We start from the raw sequence: 22,333 nt of genomic DNA on the forward strand, positions 1-22,333 counted from the left end.
GCCCCTTACTCGGAAAGGCTACCTTAGACTGCCCGATGCAGAATAGTTCTCTCCCACTCGCTCCCTTTATATCATGCGGTTCGTTGTTTGTTTGTTTCTTTCGTACTTATGATCTGAATTTGCCCGGTTCGTTTATTTTTCCGATTTAGTGCCAGGTCCTAAAACAGTGTTTGCCTTGGTAGGCTTCCCCTCAAATACTATTTAGCGACAAGCGGATGGGTGAAGGGACGCACGGATGAATCAAGGAGCGAAGGAGAAACGCAGGCGGCCCCCAGGCGGCGGCCCCCGCGCGTCGGAAGGCGCAGCGGAACCCGAGGGCGGCGGCGCGGTTTCCCTTAAAAGCGCGGGGGAAGCTTGAGGGAGCACACAGGAAGGCAGGGCGGTGAGCGGGAGCGGCCCGGGTGAGTGGCGCGGGGCCGCGGCGGGGAGCGGAGCGCGGGGCGTTGGGATGGGGCTGGGCGGAGGGTTCCGGGGCGCGGGATGGAGCGCGGGAGCCCGCCCGGGCCGGGGTGGGGGGACCCTCGGGGGCTGCGGGGGCCGGGCGTCGGGAGGGTGGGAGCCGGGGCCCCCGGGATGGCGGGGTCCCGGCTGTCACTCTGCGAGTCAGCTGGCCTGGGACCAGAGCTGTTGCTGCCTTGTGTGACCCTTACTCACTTTTCCCCTTTGGGCTTCGGCTCATTTGCAAAACGGGGAGAATCGTTTTTGATCGATCGATGGATTGATGGGTTCATTCATTCCCGGTGCTTTACTAGGTTGTGTTTGCTAGAGATGCATAGACAGCGCCTACCCGTGAGGGGTTCAGTCTAGTGAGAAAATCCCCACCTTACAGGTGAGGAGGGCCCAGTACGATTAGAATTTGGGAGTTCTTTTAAAAAAACAAAACACGGGCTCCCTGCTCGGCGGGAAGCCTGCTTCTCCCTCTCCCACTCCCCCTGCTTGTGTTCCCTCTCTCGCTGTCTCTCTCTCTCTCTGTCAATTAAATAAATAAAATCTTAAAAAAATATATATAAAAAAACAAAAAAAACAACCAAAAAAACCACAGTAACAACCAACCAGCTGGCCAACCTGCTTTACAGAGGAGAGATGTCAATTTGAACATATAAAATTTAGACCTTAACTGAGATTGAGGAATACGAATTCTGTTGGGTACTTAGAAGGAATATGCATTGTTGGCTCATATATTGCCCATTGTCATGACAACTTAAATCCAGAAAAATTTACAAAGTGCATTCACAGTTCTTTCAGATGTGATCTTTTTAGCCAAATGACTTAATCAGAGCAGATGTTGTATCCTCATCTTACTAATGAGTAATGCGCATTCACAACCTCATCAGATGTGATTTTTTACAGCCAGCTGAGTTAATCAGAGCAGGTGGTGTGTTCTCACTTGACAGGGAAAGAGAGTAGAGGCCAAGTGACTTACCCAGGCTCTCACTGTCAGGAAGTGATAAAGCGACTCTGGAATCTAGGCCTCAGGATCCTTGCACCGCTGCTCATTTCACTGCACTAGATTGCCTGCGTGTTTCCACGTTTTTATGCACGAACCGCTATTTTGTGACAAAAAGGGAGTTCCCCTGGATCATGGATGGCCTGTAAACAGACTTTTATTGACTCTCAGATTGTTCTCTGACAGTACTGGCGTTTTTCCCCCTTTCTACCCTTGCCTTGGGTGATTTTTATGTGCACTCAAACTTGACCTCCTTCACACTGACGAGTCCTAAATCTGTATCTTCTACCCAATTTCTCCTAGCTTCAAACTGCTAGATCCAGACATCCACTGATCATTTGAATGTCCCCTTGGATATCCCACAGGCATCTCAAACTCACTGTCTCAGCTGCACATGCTACCTTTCTCCACAAACCTACGCTCCAAATCTAATGATTGAAAGCCTTATTCAGTCAGTTGCCTAAGTATAAACCTTTCTTGGTTTCTCCTCAAGTGAATAAAAAATTAGGTTTGATGAAGGGTGGACAGTCGTGAAGGAATATGCTAGGTTGAGTATGAGGAAATCGAAGTAAACGAGAAACTTAGCAAGGCCTGTCTATTAGGATTCTTCTTGGCATCGCTTTGTCTTCAGAGATGATGCTCCTCTCTTCTGGGTTTAGGGAGGGCACTTCATAGATGAGGGTTTTATGACCTATTTCAGGGAAGTAGGGTCAGGTGGGGAGGTCACTGTCTCAACCTCCTTTAGCTTAAAATATTCAATATGCTAGGTTGCCATATTTTGCGGTAGTATGTCCTGAACCCTATGACATTCAGCAGGTAGCTGTTGAATGGCTCTTATGTGCCAGATCTTATTTTAGGCACTGGGGATGCAGGAGTGACCAGAACAAAGTCCTTACTCTTGTGGAGTTGACGTTCCAGTGGGATAAGCTCATAAACAAATTAGCAAATAAGGATCACTAAATGATAAGTGCTGTGAAGAAAACAAACAGAATAAGGATCTATATTGTCACTTGGTTTTTTAGTGAAGTTGTGTGAATTTACTTTGCTTACAGGAGTGCATGAGTGTGTCTGTCTCCTTTTATTTTGTCGTTAGTGAATGTGGCCATGTAAAAATTTATTAGTTTTAGAGGTGAATAGTGCTAATTCTTTGTAATTTGCATGTCTTCGATTACCTAGGAAGTTGAACTTCTTCACACAGCCATTTGCATTTGCCTTTTGAATTTTCTGTGCACGTTCTCTGCTTATTTTCCTATTGAGGGGCTAGTGTTTTCCTCTGTTTTGAGTAAGCGCTTTATAGTACTTACTTATTGTTGAGTCCTTTATATATAATAGACAAATACTCTTAAACAGTGGTATAGTGAATGTAGGGAGAAAGAAAAAGCAGGAAGCCTGGAATTCCCTTCTCTGCACTTCTCCACTTCTAATACAGTCAGGTTCAGGTGAGCAGAGAGGGAAGAAGTGAGTTTAGGTAGAAGGAAGTGAAGAAAGAAAGAAGAAAGGCAGGTGGGCAGTGAGAAGATGAAGTTGATGAGCCTGGAAGGGAGCAGATGGGAAGAGGCCAGAGAAGTGGCAAGAAGGAATAGGAATGAGGGAAGGAAAACAGGACATGTGGATGGAAGGCAGTCAGGGGGCCTCTACACAGTGAGTTGGGGTACTTACCTTTTTCTTTTTCTGCCCCTGTTAACCTAGCAAATCCTTAGGAGAAGATGACCGTGTTCTTTAAAACACTTAGAAATCATTGGAAGAAAACGACGGCTGGGATCTGCCTGCTGACATGGGGAGGCCATTGGCTGTATGGAAAACACTGGTAAATATCTAACAGCCCCCATTCCACCTTCACCTCCAACAACAAAACCATCTGAAAAAAGGGCCTAAGGTCAAGATCTTGCTCAGCTATGCTCGTCTCTGTAAAACATTGTGGTATAAAAATAAAACGTGAAAACTACAAAGACAAAGGCTTCTTGTTGTAACCAGTTCTGGAAAACTGTAACTAGCAGTGCTATTAACACTGGATGACAGTAGACATAGACTGTAGTGGTGAGAAGCTGAGGAAATTGAGAGGGAAGTCCACTCCCACGTTCTTAGTAGACTGGGATTGACCTCCTATGCCTCTTTGCAATTTTATTCCTTCAGTTTCTTACTACAGTCTCTTCTGTTATCACTGCTGCTGTTGGACCCTGACTGAAATTGCTTGTTCCACCCCCTGTGACTTTTCCACATTTATCCCATTAGCCTGGGTTAATTTAAATGAGACAAAGACTTTCACACCTTTTGTTTGAATAAGGAATTCAACAGCCATGGTTTTATTAGCTGCCTCCAGGCATGAAGGGAGAAGAAAGTGCCAGAGCTCCCTTGTGGTTTAACATGGTAGTAAGATTTAAAGAAAGTTTTTGTCTAAAAATTATATAAATAATTAAGAGAGCCAATTAAATTGTCTTCTTTTGGGGATTAAGGGTTACATCTTACGTATTTAACAACACCCTGCCTCCATCCAAGTGTCTTAAATGACTGGTTTGTTAAACAGAAAACAGCTTTTGTAAAGGACGTCTCCACGTGGAAAGGAGATTCTCGTACTGATACTTTTGTAAACTCAGTTCATCTTTGCCTCTGTCAGAGATAATCTTAGGATGCAACATGGTGTCGAGTTTTTTGGCAGCTGTAGATTAAAGGGAACATGTCCCCCTTTTCCCATCTAAGTATTCTCAAGGCTCAGTGCTTGAATTCTATTAGCTAGCATGTAAAGAACAGACCTGAGAAGCTTAAAATTTGTAGTATATATAAAAAAAATAGGTGGAGAGAATGTTTTGACAAATGGAATATGAAACATATAATGTGTGCCTTTTCTCCCTTTTCTAACCACCCTTGAGTCCTTACACCTCCTGCCACGTGGGAACTAGGATTCCCTTTGCAGGAGCCCCCAGTCCAGGCCACAGCTAATGCAAGCAGGAAGAACCTCCCACACCCTGGGGAATCACTGCCCATTTCTGCTACTAGGTGAAGATTTGAGGAAATAACCGTGTACCCTGTTTAGGATGTCTTGTAGATACCCTAATAATTAATTAGATCTGAAACAGCTTGAACAGAAATGCTGTCAGAGCCTGGAGGCCTCATTTTGCTCTGTCTCCACCCTTGACATTCAAGGGTACATTCAGAATGGAAACCCGTATTGTCCTGCTGCTCTTCCTTTTCTCAAATTTTTCTCCTGCGTTCTGTAATACTGTGTGGTCTTTTTGTTTTAAAATTGTAGGAGAAAACACATAACATAATTTGTCACCTTAGCCATTTTTAAGTGTACAGTCAGGAGTGTTAAGTATATTCCCACACTGTTGTGCAACAGAGCTCTAGAATTTTTTCATCTTATGAAACTGAAACTCTATACCTTTTAAACACAACTCCCCATTTCCTCTCCCCGCCCCCAGCCCCTGGCAACCACCATTCCACTTTCTGTTTCTTTTAGTTTTACTACTTCAGGTACCTCGGATAAGTGGCATCATACAGTATTTGTCTTCTGTGACTGGCTTATTTTACTTAGCATGATGTTCTTAAGGCTCATTAGCGTTGTGGCACACGGCAGGCTTTCCTTCTTTTTAAAGGCTGAATAATATTTTGTTATATGCATGTATATAATCACATTTTCTCCATCCATTCATTGTTTTGTTTTGTTTTTAAAGATTTTATTTATTTGAGAGAGAGAATGAGAGGGAGAGAGAGAGCACATGAGAGGGGGGAGGGTCAGAGGGAGAAGCAGACACCCTGCTGAGCAGGGAGCCCGATGCGGGACTCGATCCCGGGACTCCAGGATCATGACCTGAGCTGAAGGTAGTCGCTTAACCAACTGAGCCACCCAGGCGCCCCATCCATTCATTGTTGATGAACGTTTGGGTTGCTTCCATCTCTTGGCTGTTGTGAGTAATGCTACTACAGTGAATTTGGGTGTGCAGATATGTCTTCTAGATCTTGTTTTCAGTTCTTTTGAGTATATACCCAGAAGTGGGATTGCTGGGTCACAGGGTAGTTCTAATTTTTTGAGGAAGCACTACACTGTTTTCCGTAGTGGCTGCACCATTTTACAATCTCTCCAACTGCAGGAGGCTTCCAATTTCTCCACATCCTCACCACCACTTGTTATTTTGTTTTTGTTTTGTTTTGATGGTGGCCATCGTAATGGGTATGATATAGCATCTTCTGGTTTTGATTTGCATTTCCCTAATGATAGAGACGTTGCACATCTTTTCAAATGTTTAGACACCATTTGTTTATCTTTGGAGAAATGTCTGTTCAAATCCTATGCCCGTTTTTAAAAACCACGTTCCTTGTTTTGTTTTTTGTTGTTGTTAAATTGTAGGACTTCTTTAACCCATTGTGAGATGGTTTGCATGATTTGCAGATATTTTCTCGTGTTCCATAGGTTGCCTTTTCACTCTGTTGATGATGTCCTTTGATGCCCAGAAGCTTTTAAGTTTGATGTAATCCCATTTGTCTATTTCTATTTTTGTTCCTAAGAAATTACTGCCAAATCCAATGTTATGAAGCTTTCCCCCTGTGTTTTCTTTCTTTCTTTTTTTTTTTTTTTTTAAAGATTTTATTTATTTGATAGAGACACAGCGAGAGAGGGAACACAAGCAGGGGGAGTGGGAGAGGGAGAAGCAGGCTTCCTGCCGAGCAGGGAGCCCGATGCGGGGCTCGATCCCAGGACTCCGGGACCATGACCTGAGCCGAAGGCAGACGCTTAACGACTGAGCCACCCAGGTGCCCCTCCCCCTGTGTTTTCTTCTAGGAGTTTTATAGTTTTAGGTCTTATATTTAGGTCTTTAATCCATTTTGGCCCTTTCCCCATTGTGTGGTCTTGGTGTCCTTGTCTAAAATCAGTTGATCATAAATGTCAGGTATTTATTAAATCACTCATTCTCTATTCTGTTCTGTTGGTCTGTATGTTCGTGCCAATACCACCAGCTTTTAAGCTTTGTAATATGTTTTGAAATTAGGAAGTATGAGGCCTCCAACTTGGTTCTTTTTCAAGATTATTTTGGCTAATTGGGGTCCCTTGTGTTCCATATGAATTTAGGTTTTTGTTTTTTTTTTTTTTCTGTTTGCAAAAAATGCCACTGAGATTTTTGATAGGGATTGCATTAAATCTGTGGCTCATTTGGGGTAGTATGGACATTTTTGTGGTATTAAGTCTTCCAATCCATGAATGTGCATTTATTGGTGTCTCTAAGTTCAGCAGTGTTTTGTAGTTTTTAGTATATAAGTCTTTCACCTTCTTGGGTTAAGTTTATTCCAAAATATTTTATTTTTTGGTGCTATTGTAAATGGGATTATTTTCTTAATTTCCTTTTTGGATTGTTCATTGTTAGTGTTTCAAACAATGGATTTTTATGTGCTGATTTTGTATTCTGCAACTTTGCTAAATTGGTTTGTTCTAACAGTTTGTTGTTATGTGGAATCTTTAGGTGTCATCTGCAAACAGAGATAATTTCTATTCCTTTCCAATTTAGATGCCTTTGATTTCTTTTTCTTGCCTAGTTGCTCTGGCTAGGACTTCCAAAACCATGTTGAATAGAAGTGGCAAGATTTTGCCTTGTTCTTGATCTTTGAGAAAAAGCTTTGTTTCTAACTGTTGAGTATGGTGTCAGCTCTGGGCTTTACATATGTGGCCTTTGGTTATGTTCAGATAGTTTCTTTTAATATCTTTTCTCTTTTATCTATATATCCCCAACCTTTCCACATAACAGTCTTCACGTTCTTCTTTTATATTAATCTAGTTTCTTCTCTGAGAAAATCTTACCTGCGGCTATCTTGAATAGGAGCTGCCTTGGCCCTTCAAATGGGTTGTAAGGTAGGGTTGGCATTCTCTTAACTCCTCAGTACCTATTCCAAACCATTAGTCTTCCATCTTCTTATAAACATCTCTTTTCCTTTGAGGCTCCTATCTGGCTATATCATATAACTGTAAACCTCCCAGCTTTCTGGGATCTCCTCTACTTTAGGCTTCAGTGCCTGGTTGACCAGTGTCCCTTTCACTCTGAGTCTAGTTGTCTTCCTGAGTGCCCTGACTCTAGATGTGAAAGCTCCATGTAACAGCCTGTCCTTCACTTTCCCTGATTTCATCTACTCCCGGGACTTTCACTACTACTCCACACTCCTGCAGCTCCATCTACCCTTGGTGGCTGAGAACCTTATCATCACTTGCCCCTGTTCCACATCTGAAATCTGGAGCTCCAGTGTCCCAGTCTCTCATTTCAGTCTGCCATTATTCGTTTCCTGACCTTAGGCCTCTTTTTCAGTATTACCAAGAGTCTTATCCCTTGGGCCCTCCAGTTCCTTCCAAATCTATCACTCTTCCCTGCTTTCTTCACTTTTTTCCTATCCTAATTTCTCAATCCAACACATCAGACACTTCTCAGCTGCACTTTTCACATGTCCTCCCTGCTTTTTCAATCTCTCATTCCTCCTCCTCTTCACAGTTAAGCCGTTTGAATAGGTTTTGTCTGTTTCCCAACCTCCTACTCATTCTCTATCCTATCCCATCTTTGTTAGAATTATTCTCACCAGTTTTATTTCTCATTCTTTTTGACAGCTCAGCTTTAGACACCTTTGACTGTCCTTGAAGTACTTTTTTTTCACTGGCTCCTGTTCTTCCTCCTCGATGTCTGGGTGTTCGTCATTCTCATTGCGTGCTCTTCCCCTCCACTCATGCCCGAGGGAGGTGGTTGTCTAGGACTCTGCCACAGGCTGTCTTCTCACATTATGTCCTCTCCCTATGTCATCTCCTCTACTCACAGTGCCTGCAGTTTCCAGCTGTCATAGGCAAATCCCAGATTCATTTCCATAAAGACCTCTTCGGAGCTCCAGACCTATATATGTGTTCACCTGCTTGTCTACTTGCACGCTTCACCAGTGCCTCAAGCTCAGCGACTGAGAATCACCTCTTTCTTGCCACACCTGCTCTTCTCGTGACTGGTACCACTCACCATTTTCTAGCTTCCCAAACTAGAAATGTGAACATCATCCCCGTTTGTCCTTGATCCTCCTTTCCCACATTCAGGCTGTGCGTTCTAAGCGAAATTTGCCTCTCCTAAATCTCCGAATGTGTTTGATTTCTTCTGCCTGCTCCGCTTCAGCACCACCGTATCGTCATCCCTGGCCTCGATTCTTACTAAATGTATCCTAACTGTTCTCTGCTCACTTCCGCTCTTGCCTTTTGCTTATCTACTTCCCCCAGCCCTGCCACAGTCCTCTTTTAAGAAGTGCAGACTGCTGTTCCTTTTAGACTCAACTCTGTGTGACTTGGCCCCATGTGTATACATCTGCAGCCTCCCCACCTCTACACTTTAGCCTGTGGAATGTTCATGTCACTTTGGAAGAAGTTCACTTTCCATGAAGTTCTGTTTCAGGGGGCCTTGGAGGGCCTTTACACATGGAACACTCTTGGGACACTCCCCATCTCTTCTTACCCAGCCAACTACCTTTCCTCCAGGTCTCAAATGTTCTTTCTTCCCCGCCCCACTGCACACACATTTATATTCTTCCTTCTGTCTCATTGGCTGAGGTCACCATCCTCCTGCCCAAGGCCAACCCTTCCAGTGCCGATCTAAATCCTGTTCGTCCTCATTGGTTATCCTCTCCATCACTTCATCTTTAATCTCCCCCTTCCTACTTTTCCCTCCTACTTGTCAAACTCCTTGTGGTTTGAACATGTCCTCTCTCAACTTTGTATTTCCATTTATTTACTGCCCTGTCTCTCTTCTTCCATTTTTGCCATTCTTGAAAGCATACCTCACCTCTGTAATCTCTACCTTCACTTAAGAATAAGCTTAGTAAAATTTGATTTCTAGTTCATCATTTGATTGAACCTGTTCTTGACAAGGTCATTAATAGCTTCTTGGTTGTCAAGTTCAGTGGATACTTTTCAATCCATTTCTGTCACATTTGATTCTTTTTTTTTTTTTTTTTAAGATTTTTTTATTTGACAGAGAGACACAGTGAGAGAGGAACACAAGCAGGGGAGTGGGAGAGGGAGAAGCAGGCTTCTCGCCGAGCAGGGAGCCTGATGCGGGGCTCGATCCCAGGACTCTGGGATCATGACCTGAGCCGAAGGCAGACGCTTAACGACTGAGCCACCCAGGCGCCCCGCATTTGATTCTCTTTGACTACATCTTTTTTAGTTACCTGGAGGGTGTCTTCTTGCTCTGCTCAGCCCTTTGATGTTGGACTCTCCTAGGTTCCAATATGCTCATTCCAACACTGCTGAGGTGATCATAACCACACTACTTTTTTCAAGTATGGGATATAGATTTTGGAGTCATAATATTGTTCTAGTCCTTATCTTGCTTCTCTTGACATTGTCTGCAAATAGTGGTCCTGGAGTTATATCGCACGATCAGCCATTAGAAAATTCTTCCCAGAAGAGAACTCAGATCATGTCGTCCTTCTGCAGATGACCTGTAAATGGCTCTGCACTGCCTAGAGGACAAAGACCCAATTCTTCAGTCTGGCACAGAAGGCCCTTTGTGATTCTGCCCTGGTCTTCCTCTCTAGTCTCTTCCTGGTCCCTTCCCGTCCCACCTCCATTGCCCATCAGCTTGACCTGTGTTCCAGAGGTCTCTAAAAGGGGGCCTGTTCTGTTATCCTTTTTTTTTTTTTATTTTTAAAGATTTTATTTATTTATTTGACAGAGACACAGCGAGAGAGGGAACACAAGCAGGGGGAGTGGGAGAGGGAGAAGCAGGTCTCCCGCCGAGCAGGGAGCCCGATGCGGGGCTCCATGTGGGGCTCGATCCCAGGACCCTGGGATCATGTCCTGAGCCGAAGGTAGACACTTAACGACTGAGCCACCCAGGCGCCTCCTGTTATCCTTCTCTTTACGTTTGCATGTGTTCTTCCCACCCCCCACACAAACACTTTTACTCTTCTTCACCTGGCCAGTAACTCAAAAAATGTGTCACAGGGGTGGCATTATTAGATAAAGAGGAAAGAAAAACAATAGTTATTCAACAGTGTGTTGAATAATTACTCTTTACCCCGGGGGCTGGATTAGTTATTTCCATGTGTGTGGTCTCTGTGAATCCTCAGAATCCCCCTGTGAGAGAGGTAGTAAGATTTCCATATCCTAGATTAGGAAATTGAGGCTCAGAGAAATTAGTAACTTGTGGGATTTGGACCCAGGTAAGTCATACTCGAAATCCCATGTCTCTTCTTTGCTGGTGACAAACTTTGGAGAGCAGTGCTCACTTTAGTGTGTAAGTTCCACTGTATTAATGACACACACTACATTTTTTTTTTTTTAAGATTTTATTTATTTATTAGAGTGCAAGAGAGCATGAGCAGGGGGGGAGGGGGAGGAGGGAGAAGCAGGCTCCCCGCTGAGCAGGGAGCCCGATGTGGGGCTTGATCCCAGGACCCTGGGATGATGACCTGAGCCGAAGGCAGACGCTTACTGACCGAGCCACCCAGGTGTCCCACACACTACCTTTTCACTGCCTTTCATATAACTTCATCAGAACTCTGCACTTATGTTTCTGTTGCAGTTTTAACTGCTCCAATAGAATAAAGCCCTTAGAACACATTTATTAGCATTTATTATACATTAGTGGTGAGAACTGAACATGCTGCCCAGGGACCAAGATGCTCATTTCAAAACTTCCTGAGTGTCGTTGATTGTTGCTCTGTGTTCTGTGGATGTCTTTGTTCATAGCTTTGTCAGACTCCCTTTTTGCCTACTGTTCTCTCCCTTTTACCCTGCCTTTCCCTTTTTAGCCTCCTTACCTGTATGTAATAAGTAGATGAGTATATTTTTCCTAAATTTTCTGAAAATATTGAAACTTACAGCAAAATTGAAAGAATTTTACAGTAAACACCTGCCTATCTAATTCTTGGATTCTAGATTTTACTGTATTTGCTTACATGTTCTGTCCATCTCTCCATCCTTCCCTGTCTTACTTTTTGATGCATTTCAAAGTAATTTGTAGGTGTTTGTGTACTTCCACCTAAATACTTGAAGATGCATATCAGTAATTAGAGTTCAGTATTTTCTTCTAGTGTTTTTTTCCCTTTGTTATAAAGTTAACGTACAATGAAATATACAGATCTTAAGCGTATGTTGGCTGAGTTTTGTCAGGTGCGTACACCTGTGTCACCAAGATTCCTAGCAAGATACAGAATGTTGCCAGCACTCCAGGTGTTTTCTTCATGTCCCTTCATGGTCAGTCCCTGTCCCCTGCCTCCTGAGGTAGCCATTGTGCTGATTTTTTTTTTCCCCACCATAGATTCATTTTTCTTAGTTCTAGAACTTTATATACGTGGAATAATATGTATTCTTTTTTTTTAAAATAAGATTTTATTTATTTGAGATAGAGCGTGTGCACGTGAGTGGGGGGAGAGGCAGAGGGAGAAGGAAAAGCAGGTTCTCCACTGGGCAGGGAGCCCGACACGGGGCTTGATCCCAGGACCCTGAGATCATGACCTGAGCCAAAGGCCGACCCGTAACTGACTGAGCCACCCAGGCGCCCCATATGCATTCCTTTTTGTAAGGCTTCTTCCTCTCAGCCCAATGACTTTGAGATTCATTCGTGCTGTTGGATTTATCTGTAGTTCATTCCTTTATATTGCTCAGTAGTGTCTAGATGATAAGCATATAATAATTGTTAATATCTTATACTTAGAGAATTTTAAGTTACTTGATTTTGATTTCTAAGACCGGTGAACATAGTTTCTTATGTTACTCATTTTAAAAAACAAATTATTTTATTATGTGAATTTGACTTTTTTCTTCCCTTTGAAAGGAAAACAGTATCTCCTGATAGAGGATTCACATGACAATAACAATTGCCTGTATTTTAACGTTGATTTCTTAAGATTTTAATAAGGGTCATGGTTTTCCTAAGAAAAAGTTTTTTCTGCAACAGAATTGGAAAAAGTTGCACATACTTATTTTTATCTGCCCCATTTTTGGTTGCTGCCTTGAATTTATCTTTTGACCCAGGTATTTTATTTGCAGGCTCTTTTCCATTGTTACTATGTTTGTAAGTTTTTTTCTCCCTTCCCATTCCTTTCCCTTTTTTCTCCCTTCCCTTCAGTTTCAAGGGAAAAAAACCTGTGATACTTTTCCCTCCGCCTAACTTCCCCACAGCTGGTTGCAGGTGTTGACAGGAGCAGAAGGGACTGCTCTCAGGACTCGTAAGAGCAACTGAAGAGGAGGAAATGACCCTGTTTGCTGAAAGTAAAGAGAATCTAAGTATTGCGCATTCCTCTTCAACTGCTCTCCTCAAGCTTTCTGGGCTCCCTGGGGGAGCTTATGTTCCAGGTCCTTCAGTTCATCATGCCAACAGTTACCTGCAGTCATCCTCACCCTTTTAGTAGCAAAGAATCTAATAAAAAGCTCAGAAGAAAGGAGGCAGTGTAGTCTTAAAGTTGTCTCTGGAGTCAGGCAAGACTGTTAGTTCCTAGCAGTGTGATCTTGGGCTCCCTGAGCCTTAGGCCCACCTGTACAGAGCGATGGTAACAGTACCTCACTGGGTCATGGAAGGCTCAAGTGGGGAACCATAAAGCTCTTAGCATAGTGCCTGATAGACCTAACGGTTCAATAAGTGCTAGTAATTGTGAGTAAATTTGATATACTGTATGTTCAGTACTTTGAGAGTTAAAATGAATTGCTTCTGGTTACCGAGCAGTGAATGATTCGAGAGACAGCTAGTGGGGAAGGGAGGCGAAGATCTGCCAGATGGTCTAATAACATCTCAGTCTTATTTATTCCACCTTACATGTGTAACAAGACAGCTTGGAAGGTCTAGTTTGAAGACAGAGCATAACCTCAAAAGAGGCGGGGCTAAGCAGTTACAGCTAGCTTGGTCTGCGCCATTATGCATCTGATTGAAGCTCAGATTGTTCCTTTCATTGGGGGAATCTTGTCCTTGCTTATCCTGGCTCTGGTTTCTCTCCCTGTGATTTTGGTGTGTGGGCCTTGGCCCAGCATCTCAACTAAAACTCTCGCCTCAGCAGTTAACAGTAGCCCCGCTCTTGCTCCATTCTGGCTCCTGGCATTTGGCTGAGTCCTTTGGCTCCGTGCCCTGGTGCTGGTTCTGCCACCCACCTTGGCCTGTGACCCATAGCTCCCTACTGTTGATTTCTGGGGGGCATCTAGCCTCCCAGCCAGAATTCCTGATATTTCCTTGGAGATTTTAAAATCCCGTGAACACTATGAATCCCTCAATATGAAACTTGCAAAGCAAATATGATACTATAGTGATGGTCCTGGGTCATATATCCCTAGGTTTTTATTAATATTGGAGTTTTTTCCCCCTCTGAATATAGAAACAATCTTATTATACATCAACTTTCATAAGCTGGGTGGCAGCTCACCTTTCAAGGTCTGTGGCCAAAAACAGTTGCTTAGAAGAAGTAAAACTAAGTGGTTAAAAGTTGGCCTGGGGGGTGGTGTGTTCAGTGTCATTTAGTTTTATTGAGAACTTAGTAATGATAGTAATCACTAACACTTAATCGGTGTTTGTCACGTACCAGACAAAATTCTAAGCACTTTACGTTTATTAACTCATTTTAACTTCCGAACAACTTTGAGATGGTTATTAATCTCCTACTGGCATGAGATTAATAGCCCTATACAGAAGAAGAAACTGAGGGACAGCAAGATTAAGTAATTTGCCCAGAGTCACACAGCTAATAAGTACTAGAGCCGTGATTCCAAACCAGGTGGTCTTCATGTTAACATCTCAAAATGGCTTCTGTGTCTAAGGGAGCATGAGAACAATGAAGAACCGTAAGCCGGGGTTGTCTTCTGCCATAGCCCCTTAGGGTGTAAGACAGATACTATGACGTAGTGCTTCAAATCTGGGCTTCTGAGCCAGGCGGGTCTGGATCCGAGCCTTCTGTTTGTCACTTGCTGGGTGTGTGACTTTGGGCAGATTATTCTGTTAAACTCCACTTTATTCGTCCTATAGTATCTGACAACCTTATTGTGACACTTAGGAGATAGAATCACAGCTCCTGGCACAGATTAAAACAGTTACTTTTATTACAGATGTGTGAGGCACTCTGTGCTATGTCCTGTTTGAGGGTACAAAGTAAATGTTAGGGGTGCCTAAGGAAAAAAAGGATTATTTTTATTTTTTAAAAAAGATTTTATTTGGGCGCCTGGGTGGCTCAGTCGTTAAGCGTCTGCCTTCGGCTCAGGTCATGATCCCAGGGTCCTGGGATCGAGTCCCACATCGGGCTCCCTGCTCAGCGGGAAGCCTGCTTCTCCCTCTCCCACTCCCCCTGCTTGTGTTCCTGTTCTTGCTGTCTCTCTCTGTCATATAAATAAATAAAATCTTTAAAAAAAATTTTTTATTTATTTGCCAGAGAGAGAGAGAGGGAGAGTACAAGCAGGGGGAGTGGCAGGCAGAGGGAGAAGCAGGCTCCTTGCTAAGCAAGGAGCCCGATGCGGGACTTGATCCCAGGACCCTGAGATTATGACCTGAGCCGAAGACAGACACTTAACCATCTGAGCCACCCAGGCGCCACCCCCCCCCCAAAAAGGATTACTTTAAAGTTTTTTTTTATTATGGAAATTTTAATCATATAAAAATTAGAATAGGATAATTAATCCCCATGTGTCATCACCCAGCTTCAATAAATATCAACATTTTACTACTCTCATTTCTCTACTTTTTTTTTTCTGGAATATTTTAGAATAGATTCCAGAAATTCTAGCTTATAGCATTTATACTTCAGTACCTTATCTTTAAGAAGTAAGGACTTAAAAAAATCATGCCATTATGATGAACCTAACAAAATTAAAAATCTTTCATGTCCTCTAATATACAGCCTGTTTATATTTTACCTGTTATCCCCAAATTCTTTGTTTTATGGTTTTGTTCAAATCAGTATCAAAACAAGTTTTCACGCAAAGCATTTAGTGCCTGTCTCTTATGTCTCACAAACTCTAACCTCCACCTGCTTCCACAGTGTTTATTTTCAAAACCTGGCAGGTCTACATTTGCCCTGGAGAATTTTTCATACTCAGGTTTGGTGGATAACTTAACACTGATCAGTGCTGTGCAGAGTCCTATAGCCTGAGGCAAAAAGAAAAATCAGTGCTCCTGGTTCTCCAATTAAAATTGCAATACTGTGAGGGGCGCCTGGGTGGCTCAGTTGGTTGAGCGATTGCCTTCGGCTCAGGTCATGATCCTGGAGTCCCGGGATCGAGTCCCGCATCGGGCTCCCTGCTCAGCAGGGGTCTGCTTCTCCCTCTGACCCTCCTCCCTCTCGTGCTCTCTTTCTCTCATTCTCTCTCTCTCTAAATAAATAAAATCTTTAAAAAAAAATAAAATTGCGATACTGTGTTCATCATGGGTCTTTTGCATTCATTTTGATTTGAGAGACAGAAGGCAGTCGCTCAACCAACTGAGCCACCCAGGCGCCCCTCATTTTGATTTTTAACATTATTGTATTAAAATATTTGTCTCCATTGTGTTTTTTGGCCTAAATTTTGCATCCGAGACAAGTGCCTCCCTCTCCTCTTTGTAGCCTTGGCCCTGAGTTGTTTAATCTGATCCTGTGTCTTATAAACTGGTGATCAGATGCAGATGCTAGAGCTTTGCTGTGGCCCCGCAACACAGTTACTCCTGGGAACAGATTAGAGATGCAGCATCTCGGCCCCACCCCAGACGTGCTGAGTCAGAATGTGCATTTAAGCAGATCCCCAGGGGATTTGTGTGTCTACTGAAGTTTGAGGAGCCCTGCTCTGGGGGCATAATTAGATTGAGGTTTAATTTTTTGGTGCAAGAATGTTTCATACATGTGTTACAGATTTTTTTTTTTATATATATTTTATTTTAGACTTGTGCAAGCAAGCTGGGGGAGGGGCAGAGAGAGGGGCAGAGAGAATCTCAAACACACTCTGCTCAGCGCAGAGGCCAATGCGGGGCGCGATCCCACGACCCTGAGACCATGACCTGAGCCGAAATCAACAGATGCTTAACCGACTGCACCCCCCAGGCGCCCCATGTGTTGTGGATTTCTTATTGTATCACGTCAGAAAGTACGTGGTGTTGAGTTGTCCTGTTTTGGGGGATATTAAGGTTGATCGGTGCATTCAGAGGCGATCGGCTTAGTCCACCCATTAGAAAGTCAAGATGGTCACTTCTGAGAGTTGCTAGAGCCACACGGTTAAGAGGAGGGGCGACCATACGGGTTAGAATGTTGACTTTACACCTGGCAGCTTTGCAACATGGGTATGCTTCAACTCTTCGTAAACTGGAGATGGTTGTAGAAGCATCTCCTCAGGTTGTCATGCTGATTTTTCTTAGAATAGGGCCAGGCACGAAGTAAGCGTTCCATCAGAAGTAGTGCTTCTTTTCCTCTTCTGGCTTTTGTATCCTTATCGGAGAAAGCATCGTGACAACTACGTGTTTTGAGTTGGGCTTTCAGTGAGTGGGACAGCGTGCTAGGCAATATTAATGACTTGAGCATAGGCAGAAAATGGAAACGCACAGTGTATTTTTGGAGATTGGCAAAGAGTTTGACTTCAGTATAGACTACAGTTAGATTTTTTTTTTAGTAGAATGGGTGGAAAAGCCCGATTGTGGAAGTCTTTGTAGGCCGTTTGTAGTATTTGGTGAGCAGTGGAGACTCGGTGAAGATGTTTAAGGAGAGGAGCTTGTCATGAACAAAGCTGGGCTCAGGAAGCTTAGTCTGGATCCCTTGGGCAAGAGACCCCGGAGTGGAGGGCATGCGAAGGCATGTCTGTGTGTGTGTGTGTGGGCATGGGAAGGCTTGGGTGTGTGTGTGTGTGTGTGTGTGTACACATAGAAGCTAAGAGAGGCCAGACCAGAGTGGTGGCATTGGGAGTGGAAAACTAAATGGGTGCAGTGAGGCTTGACAGTTTAATACCTGGGCATGAGTGCTGTAGGCAGATAGACTTGTGTGTGGTTTGCATTTTGCTGCTTACTAGCTATGCGACCTTTATCAAGCCCCTTAATGCACCTCGGTCTCCTGGGGTGATGGGGATAAGGAGATGTGTTTAGCAGGTTAGGTGTAAGGATGAAGTGAGCTGATGCATGTGCTGGTAACTGGTACGATGCCCGGCTCATGGCTTACCCTCAATAAATGTTAGCTGTTACTAACATTAGATAATGGACTGGCTGTTTGGTTAAAGGAGGGGAAGAGAAGTCATTTTTTGGTTTCAAGACTAGGATAATTGGTGATACAGAAAGAGGCAAGTCGCCAGGGAGAATTGGTTTAAGGAGGAGGTATTATTCTTTTCCCTTTTAGCTATGTTGGGTTTGAGACCCTGACAGCATATCCAGGGGGAGATGTGTTAGATTCCAGGGGTAAATTATGCATGAGCCACACTTGACTGGACCTGTATTATTTCTTTTGGTACAGATTATGGTTTCAGTAATGTCTTGGGCTTCCTCTTTCAGTATCTTGGGGGTTCTGACAAAGCAGATGTTTTACCTTGACATCAGTTTGGACTAGCTTCTGACTTTGCAATTGGTGGTCTATTGCAATTGGTGGTGGTGCCTGGCTGGTTCAGCACGGGGGGAAGGTAGGGAGGGCTTTTCCCCTCAACGGCTTTTCCTCATTTCACATTCTGGTTGTGGTTTTAAGAAAGCAGTTCGTATTGCTTTTCAGCCATTTCAGTGTTCTCTCTCTCTCTTTTCTCTCTGCACAAGCTGATGCTAAAGTTTGGGGTATTAATAGGTGCTATTTAAAGAAGCTCATTTATGGGCAATTAAATAACATGCCTGTCAGCTCAGATTTGATAGGGAATAGGAGAACTTTTCTTTCTTTCTTTTAAGTGCAATGAAGTTTAATTATATTCCCTTTCCTTTTGGCTCTTCTGTCATTTTATTTGGAAAACATTTCTTTTAAAAAAAAATCTGTATTCTTTCCCATATGTTTATGGTGGTGGATGGGCTAGGGAGGACTGAGCTGGAAGGGCAGGAGGTGTATTTAAATTTTGTTGATTTCACCTAATTTTTAGGGCTGTTTCTGTCAGTGGTATTAGCTGCTCCAGGCACTGCAGAGAGAACAGTCGTTGCTGATGCTGAAACTAACCCCTGTCTAGGTAGCCCCTGACATCTCAGTGCCTGTCGTGGAACAGCAGACACACTGACCGTAGTCGCTGACTAGTTTATGACTTGCTAAGTCAGAAGGTCTGTCCTGCATCCTAGAGCCCAGAATAAATACCCCTTTATGCCCGTGGGTTTTTTTTTTTTTTTAAGATTTTATTTATTTATTTGACAGAGTGAGAGAGCACAAGCAGGAGGAGGAGTAGAAGGAGAGGGAGAAGCAGGCTCCGCGCCGAGCAGGGAGCCCGATGTGGGGCTCGATCCCAGCACCCTGGGATCATGACCTGAGCCCAAGGCAGACGCTTAACGACTGAGCCACCCAGGCGTCCCTATGCCCGTGGTTTATAGAGAACAGCTGGTAGGCCTGGAGAGAGAGAAGAGACTCTCCCTGTGCTTCCTTCTCGAATAGCTGATGTAACCTCTGTGCAGTCTGTTTTCTGTCTTCCCTTTATCTGTGTAAGTAGGTGAGAGTACCTTGTGTATAACTTATAAGAGTAGCTATTTTCACTAGATTTTTAATTTCAGTGCTGAGTTATCCATTCTTGTTCACTGTGGACTCGAGTGACTGATGCCCTCCCTCCTTCCTTTTTTTCCTGTTTTAGTAAATACAGTCTGGGGAAAATGCCCTTGGTTTGCTTTATATTGTTACTGAAAATGTTAAAAAAAGAAAAATGTTGATCCTTGTATATTGTTGAATATACCACCAAGTAAAGAAATCCATCCAGAGGTACCATTTGACCTCAAGATTCCTGAACACAAGTGTGGTGTACTTTTCACTAGCCCAGACAGAAGTGGTGCGATACACTTGTCCTTTACATTTGATGGTAGACTTGACTTTGTTTTTCCTTTGCTAAACTTCACCAGTGGCACCAGGGATGACAGAATTTTAACGTCAGGAATTGCTTGTCTGAGTCCTTATTTTCTCTCTCCTTTTATGCACTCTAAGGGGCATTGAACTGAAGACAGTTACCACTTAATATATGGTTATCAGTAGGATTTCTTCTTGACCCTTGATACTTTCCTGACATTAGGGAACTTCTTTATCTCATGTGGTTGGGAGAGGTAAGAAGAAACAAATTTCTGAAGTAGTAGGTACCACATCATGGGGAGGCCGGGAGAACAAGAAAGAACATCATCCTCTGATTAAGTGGAAGGACCAGACCAGAAGGCCCTAAAATCCTTTTCAAAGTCATTAATGCCTTTATTGTTTTCCTGGAGTTTGTGACCTAGCATTCTACCCATTTACTTCTCTTGACTGTGCATTCTTTAGGCCCAGAAGATCCAGCATGTTCTTCAGCAGGCTGCCTGTCTTCCTGCTTGGTGACAGGTCTTTTTCTCGGGCAGAGATGAGCAGTATGGTCCCATGTGTGACGCTCCTCACTGTGGCAGCCTGTTTGTGTTTGGGTGGGGAGTTGGGGTGTGGGGTGGGTGGGGGTGATGTGTACTTGGCAAAGCTCCCCCACTCTGCACACAAGAGAATCGCTTCTCTAAGGTTCTGTTCTGTCTGTGCTTCCGTTGCCACTCCATCCAGGCTATTATACAGATAATCTGGGGACCCCGCCACTGGCAATCTCATGATTAGTTATTCTAGGAAGCTCGGAGAAGTTGAAGTAGTTGTTATAGACATCTGAACTTGAAATCTGTTTTGCGTAAAGCAGAAACTGGGTTTGCAGGCACCACGGGAAAAGCCGGTGGTAGAAATTGCTGTACAATTTGCCTCTAGACTGTAGTGGGAAATATCTTTTTTGGGAAATAGGATTGATCAATATGATTTTTTTCTTTCCGTGTAAAGTTGTTATTGAAATAACAACTTATCTTATTTTGCAGTCCTAAAGTAATAAATAAGACCTTTATGGCTCAGAATAAATTGTGAGCGTCCCATTTCCTGTGGTAGCAGCCATATTCATATTCTTCTAAAGCCTCAGGCAGAGTGACATCAGCAAATTTTTTCATTTTCTAATCCAGAATCTTCTGGTTTCTGTCAAAGAACCTGTATTTTAGTACTGAGCAGGTAGATCTTCAGGGACCTTTTTTGATGTGACTATGTTTTAAATTGTGTTAAACTTCAATTCTCTTGGGAGGCAGCATGATGTAGTAGAAAGAGCACCGTCTTGGAATTTATAAACAGTACTTTTTTTTTTTTTTTTGGTCTTAGGTTCACTTTCAGATTCTTGCCCCATTAGCAATCTAGAATTTCTCTGATACCAGACTCAACCACTGGGACGGTTCTTATGGGGCTTCCTCGTGTACCAAAAGGAGTTCCTCATTTAGCTTTTTATTTTATTTTATTTTTTATTTTTTTAAAGATTTTATTTATTTATTTGAGACAGAGAGAATGAGAGACAGAGAGCATGAGAGGGAGGAGGGTCAGAGGGAGAAGCAGACTCCCTGCCGAGCAGGGAGCCCGATGCAGGACTCGATCCCGGGACTCCAGGATCATGACCTGAGCCGAAGGCAGTCGCTTAACCAACTGAGCCACCCAGGCACCCCTCATTTAGCTTTTTAGATGGTTCTAGTTCCATTACCCTGTCCCCTGAACACACACACGCACGCACACACCCGCACACGCACGGCCGTGGGTCTTGATCTGGTCAGATTTCCATGACTGTTCTAACTCTTCATCCTCCGCTGTGCCACAGCGATTTCTCCTCTTGCCCTTTGGTGGTAATCACAGTGAAGAACTATCCCAGGCGATCTGTGGGCTCGAGAATGCCAAATACTCCTAAAAAGAATCACCTTCAGTTTTTCCCTGTAGGACAAAGCCTGCCTGTGAGCACGGTGAGTCAGTCTCTCCTGTTTAAACATTTGCCGCTTACTTATTAAACAGTTATTTATTGAATACCTTTTATCTACAAGAGTCTGCTGTGTGCTGTGGAAGAGAAAATGGTGAATTATCCATGAATTCAAGGCTATTATAATGAAGGAAGAAAGAGAAGACAAGCCGTTCTGGGTGTGGTGGGGTAAAAGGGTGGGTGGGGTTGTGCTTGGCCTTCTAGTTTTTAAAAGGGAGAGGGAGTAGAACAATCAAATCCCTGCAGGGGTAAAGCTCATTGTGTGCTCTAGAAAGAACAAAATGTGCCGCTTGCCGAGAGTGGGGCAGCATCGAGGGCATGATGGAGAATAAGGAAGTGGTTCTTAACCTCTTCCCTCAGTTATCCATCACATTTTTCTTTTCCTTTATTTTTTTTTAAAGATTTTTTTTTTTAAGTAATCTCTGCACCCAACGTGAGGCTTGAATTTACAACCCCAAGATCAAGTGTCGCATGCTGCACTGACTGAGCCAGCCAGGCGCCCCTCTGCACATTTTTCCTTTGGTTTTCAAGTGAGGTGCAGTGTCAGTGTAGTTGAGATTCATCTGGCGTTCTCTGTCCTCTGTCGCAAGGCTCAGGGCATCTCTTCCTGCTGCTTCTCGCCGCCTCATGTAGATAATCTGCTCCACTCTCAGCCCACTATTACCACATGTGTCTTTAGTCAAGATCAATGTCTGCAATTTCAGATGTGTATTTCCAGTTGTCCCCTGGACCCCTCCACCTGCACTCACCGCTATCTCAGATCCACAGATCCAGAATGAAGCCCAGCTTCCGCCCTCCTGAACCAGGACCTCCTACTGCCTTCCATCTCTGAGTGGTACCACCTTCTGCCAAGGGCTCAGTAAAAAAAAAATGTGGACACTGCCTTTGACCCCCTCAATCCCCACAGGCCAGCCATTAAGTTTGCCTCTTAAATATCAGCTGCCTCTGTCCTCTCCTCGATCCTGGTTCCAGGGGTCCTCATGTCATCATCGCTGACTTACGTTCCTGAAGAACCTGCTCTG

The 22,333-nt window shown here is 43.7% G+C and overlaps 1 protein-coding gene across 3 annotated transcripts in view; it reads left to right on the forward strand.

The window, feature by feature from the left end:
- Positions 1–386: 386 nt before the first annotated feature.
- Positions 387–22,333, forward strand: part of AGK (acylglycerol kinase) — an 81,457-nt gene continuing 59,510 nt past the window's right edge. For all 3 annotated transcript variants that reach the window (XM_021692849.1, XM_021692850.1, XR_002480467.1), the window contains exons 1-2: positions 387–401; positions 3,137–3,254. In XM_021692849.1, the coding sequence (XP_021548524.1) occupies positions 3,154–3,254 (101 nt within the window). In that variant the 5' untranslated portion in view covers positions 387–401; positions 3,137–3,153. The remainder of the gene's footprint in view (positions 402–3,136; positions 3,255–22,333) is intronic.

Source organism: Neomonachus schauinslandi, chromosome 12 (assembly GCF_002201575.2).
Source record: "Neomonachus schauinslandi chromosome 12, ASM220157v2, whole genome shotgun sequence".
Taxonomy (NCBI): Eukaryota; Metazoa; Chordata; class Mammalia; order Carnivora; family Phocidae; genus Neomonachus; species Neomonachus schauinslandi.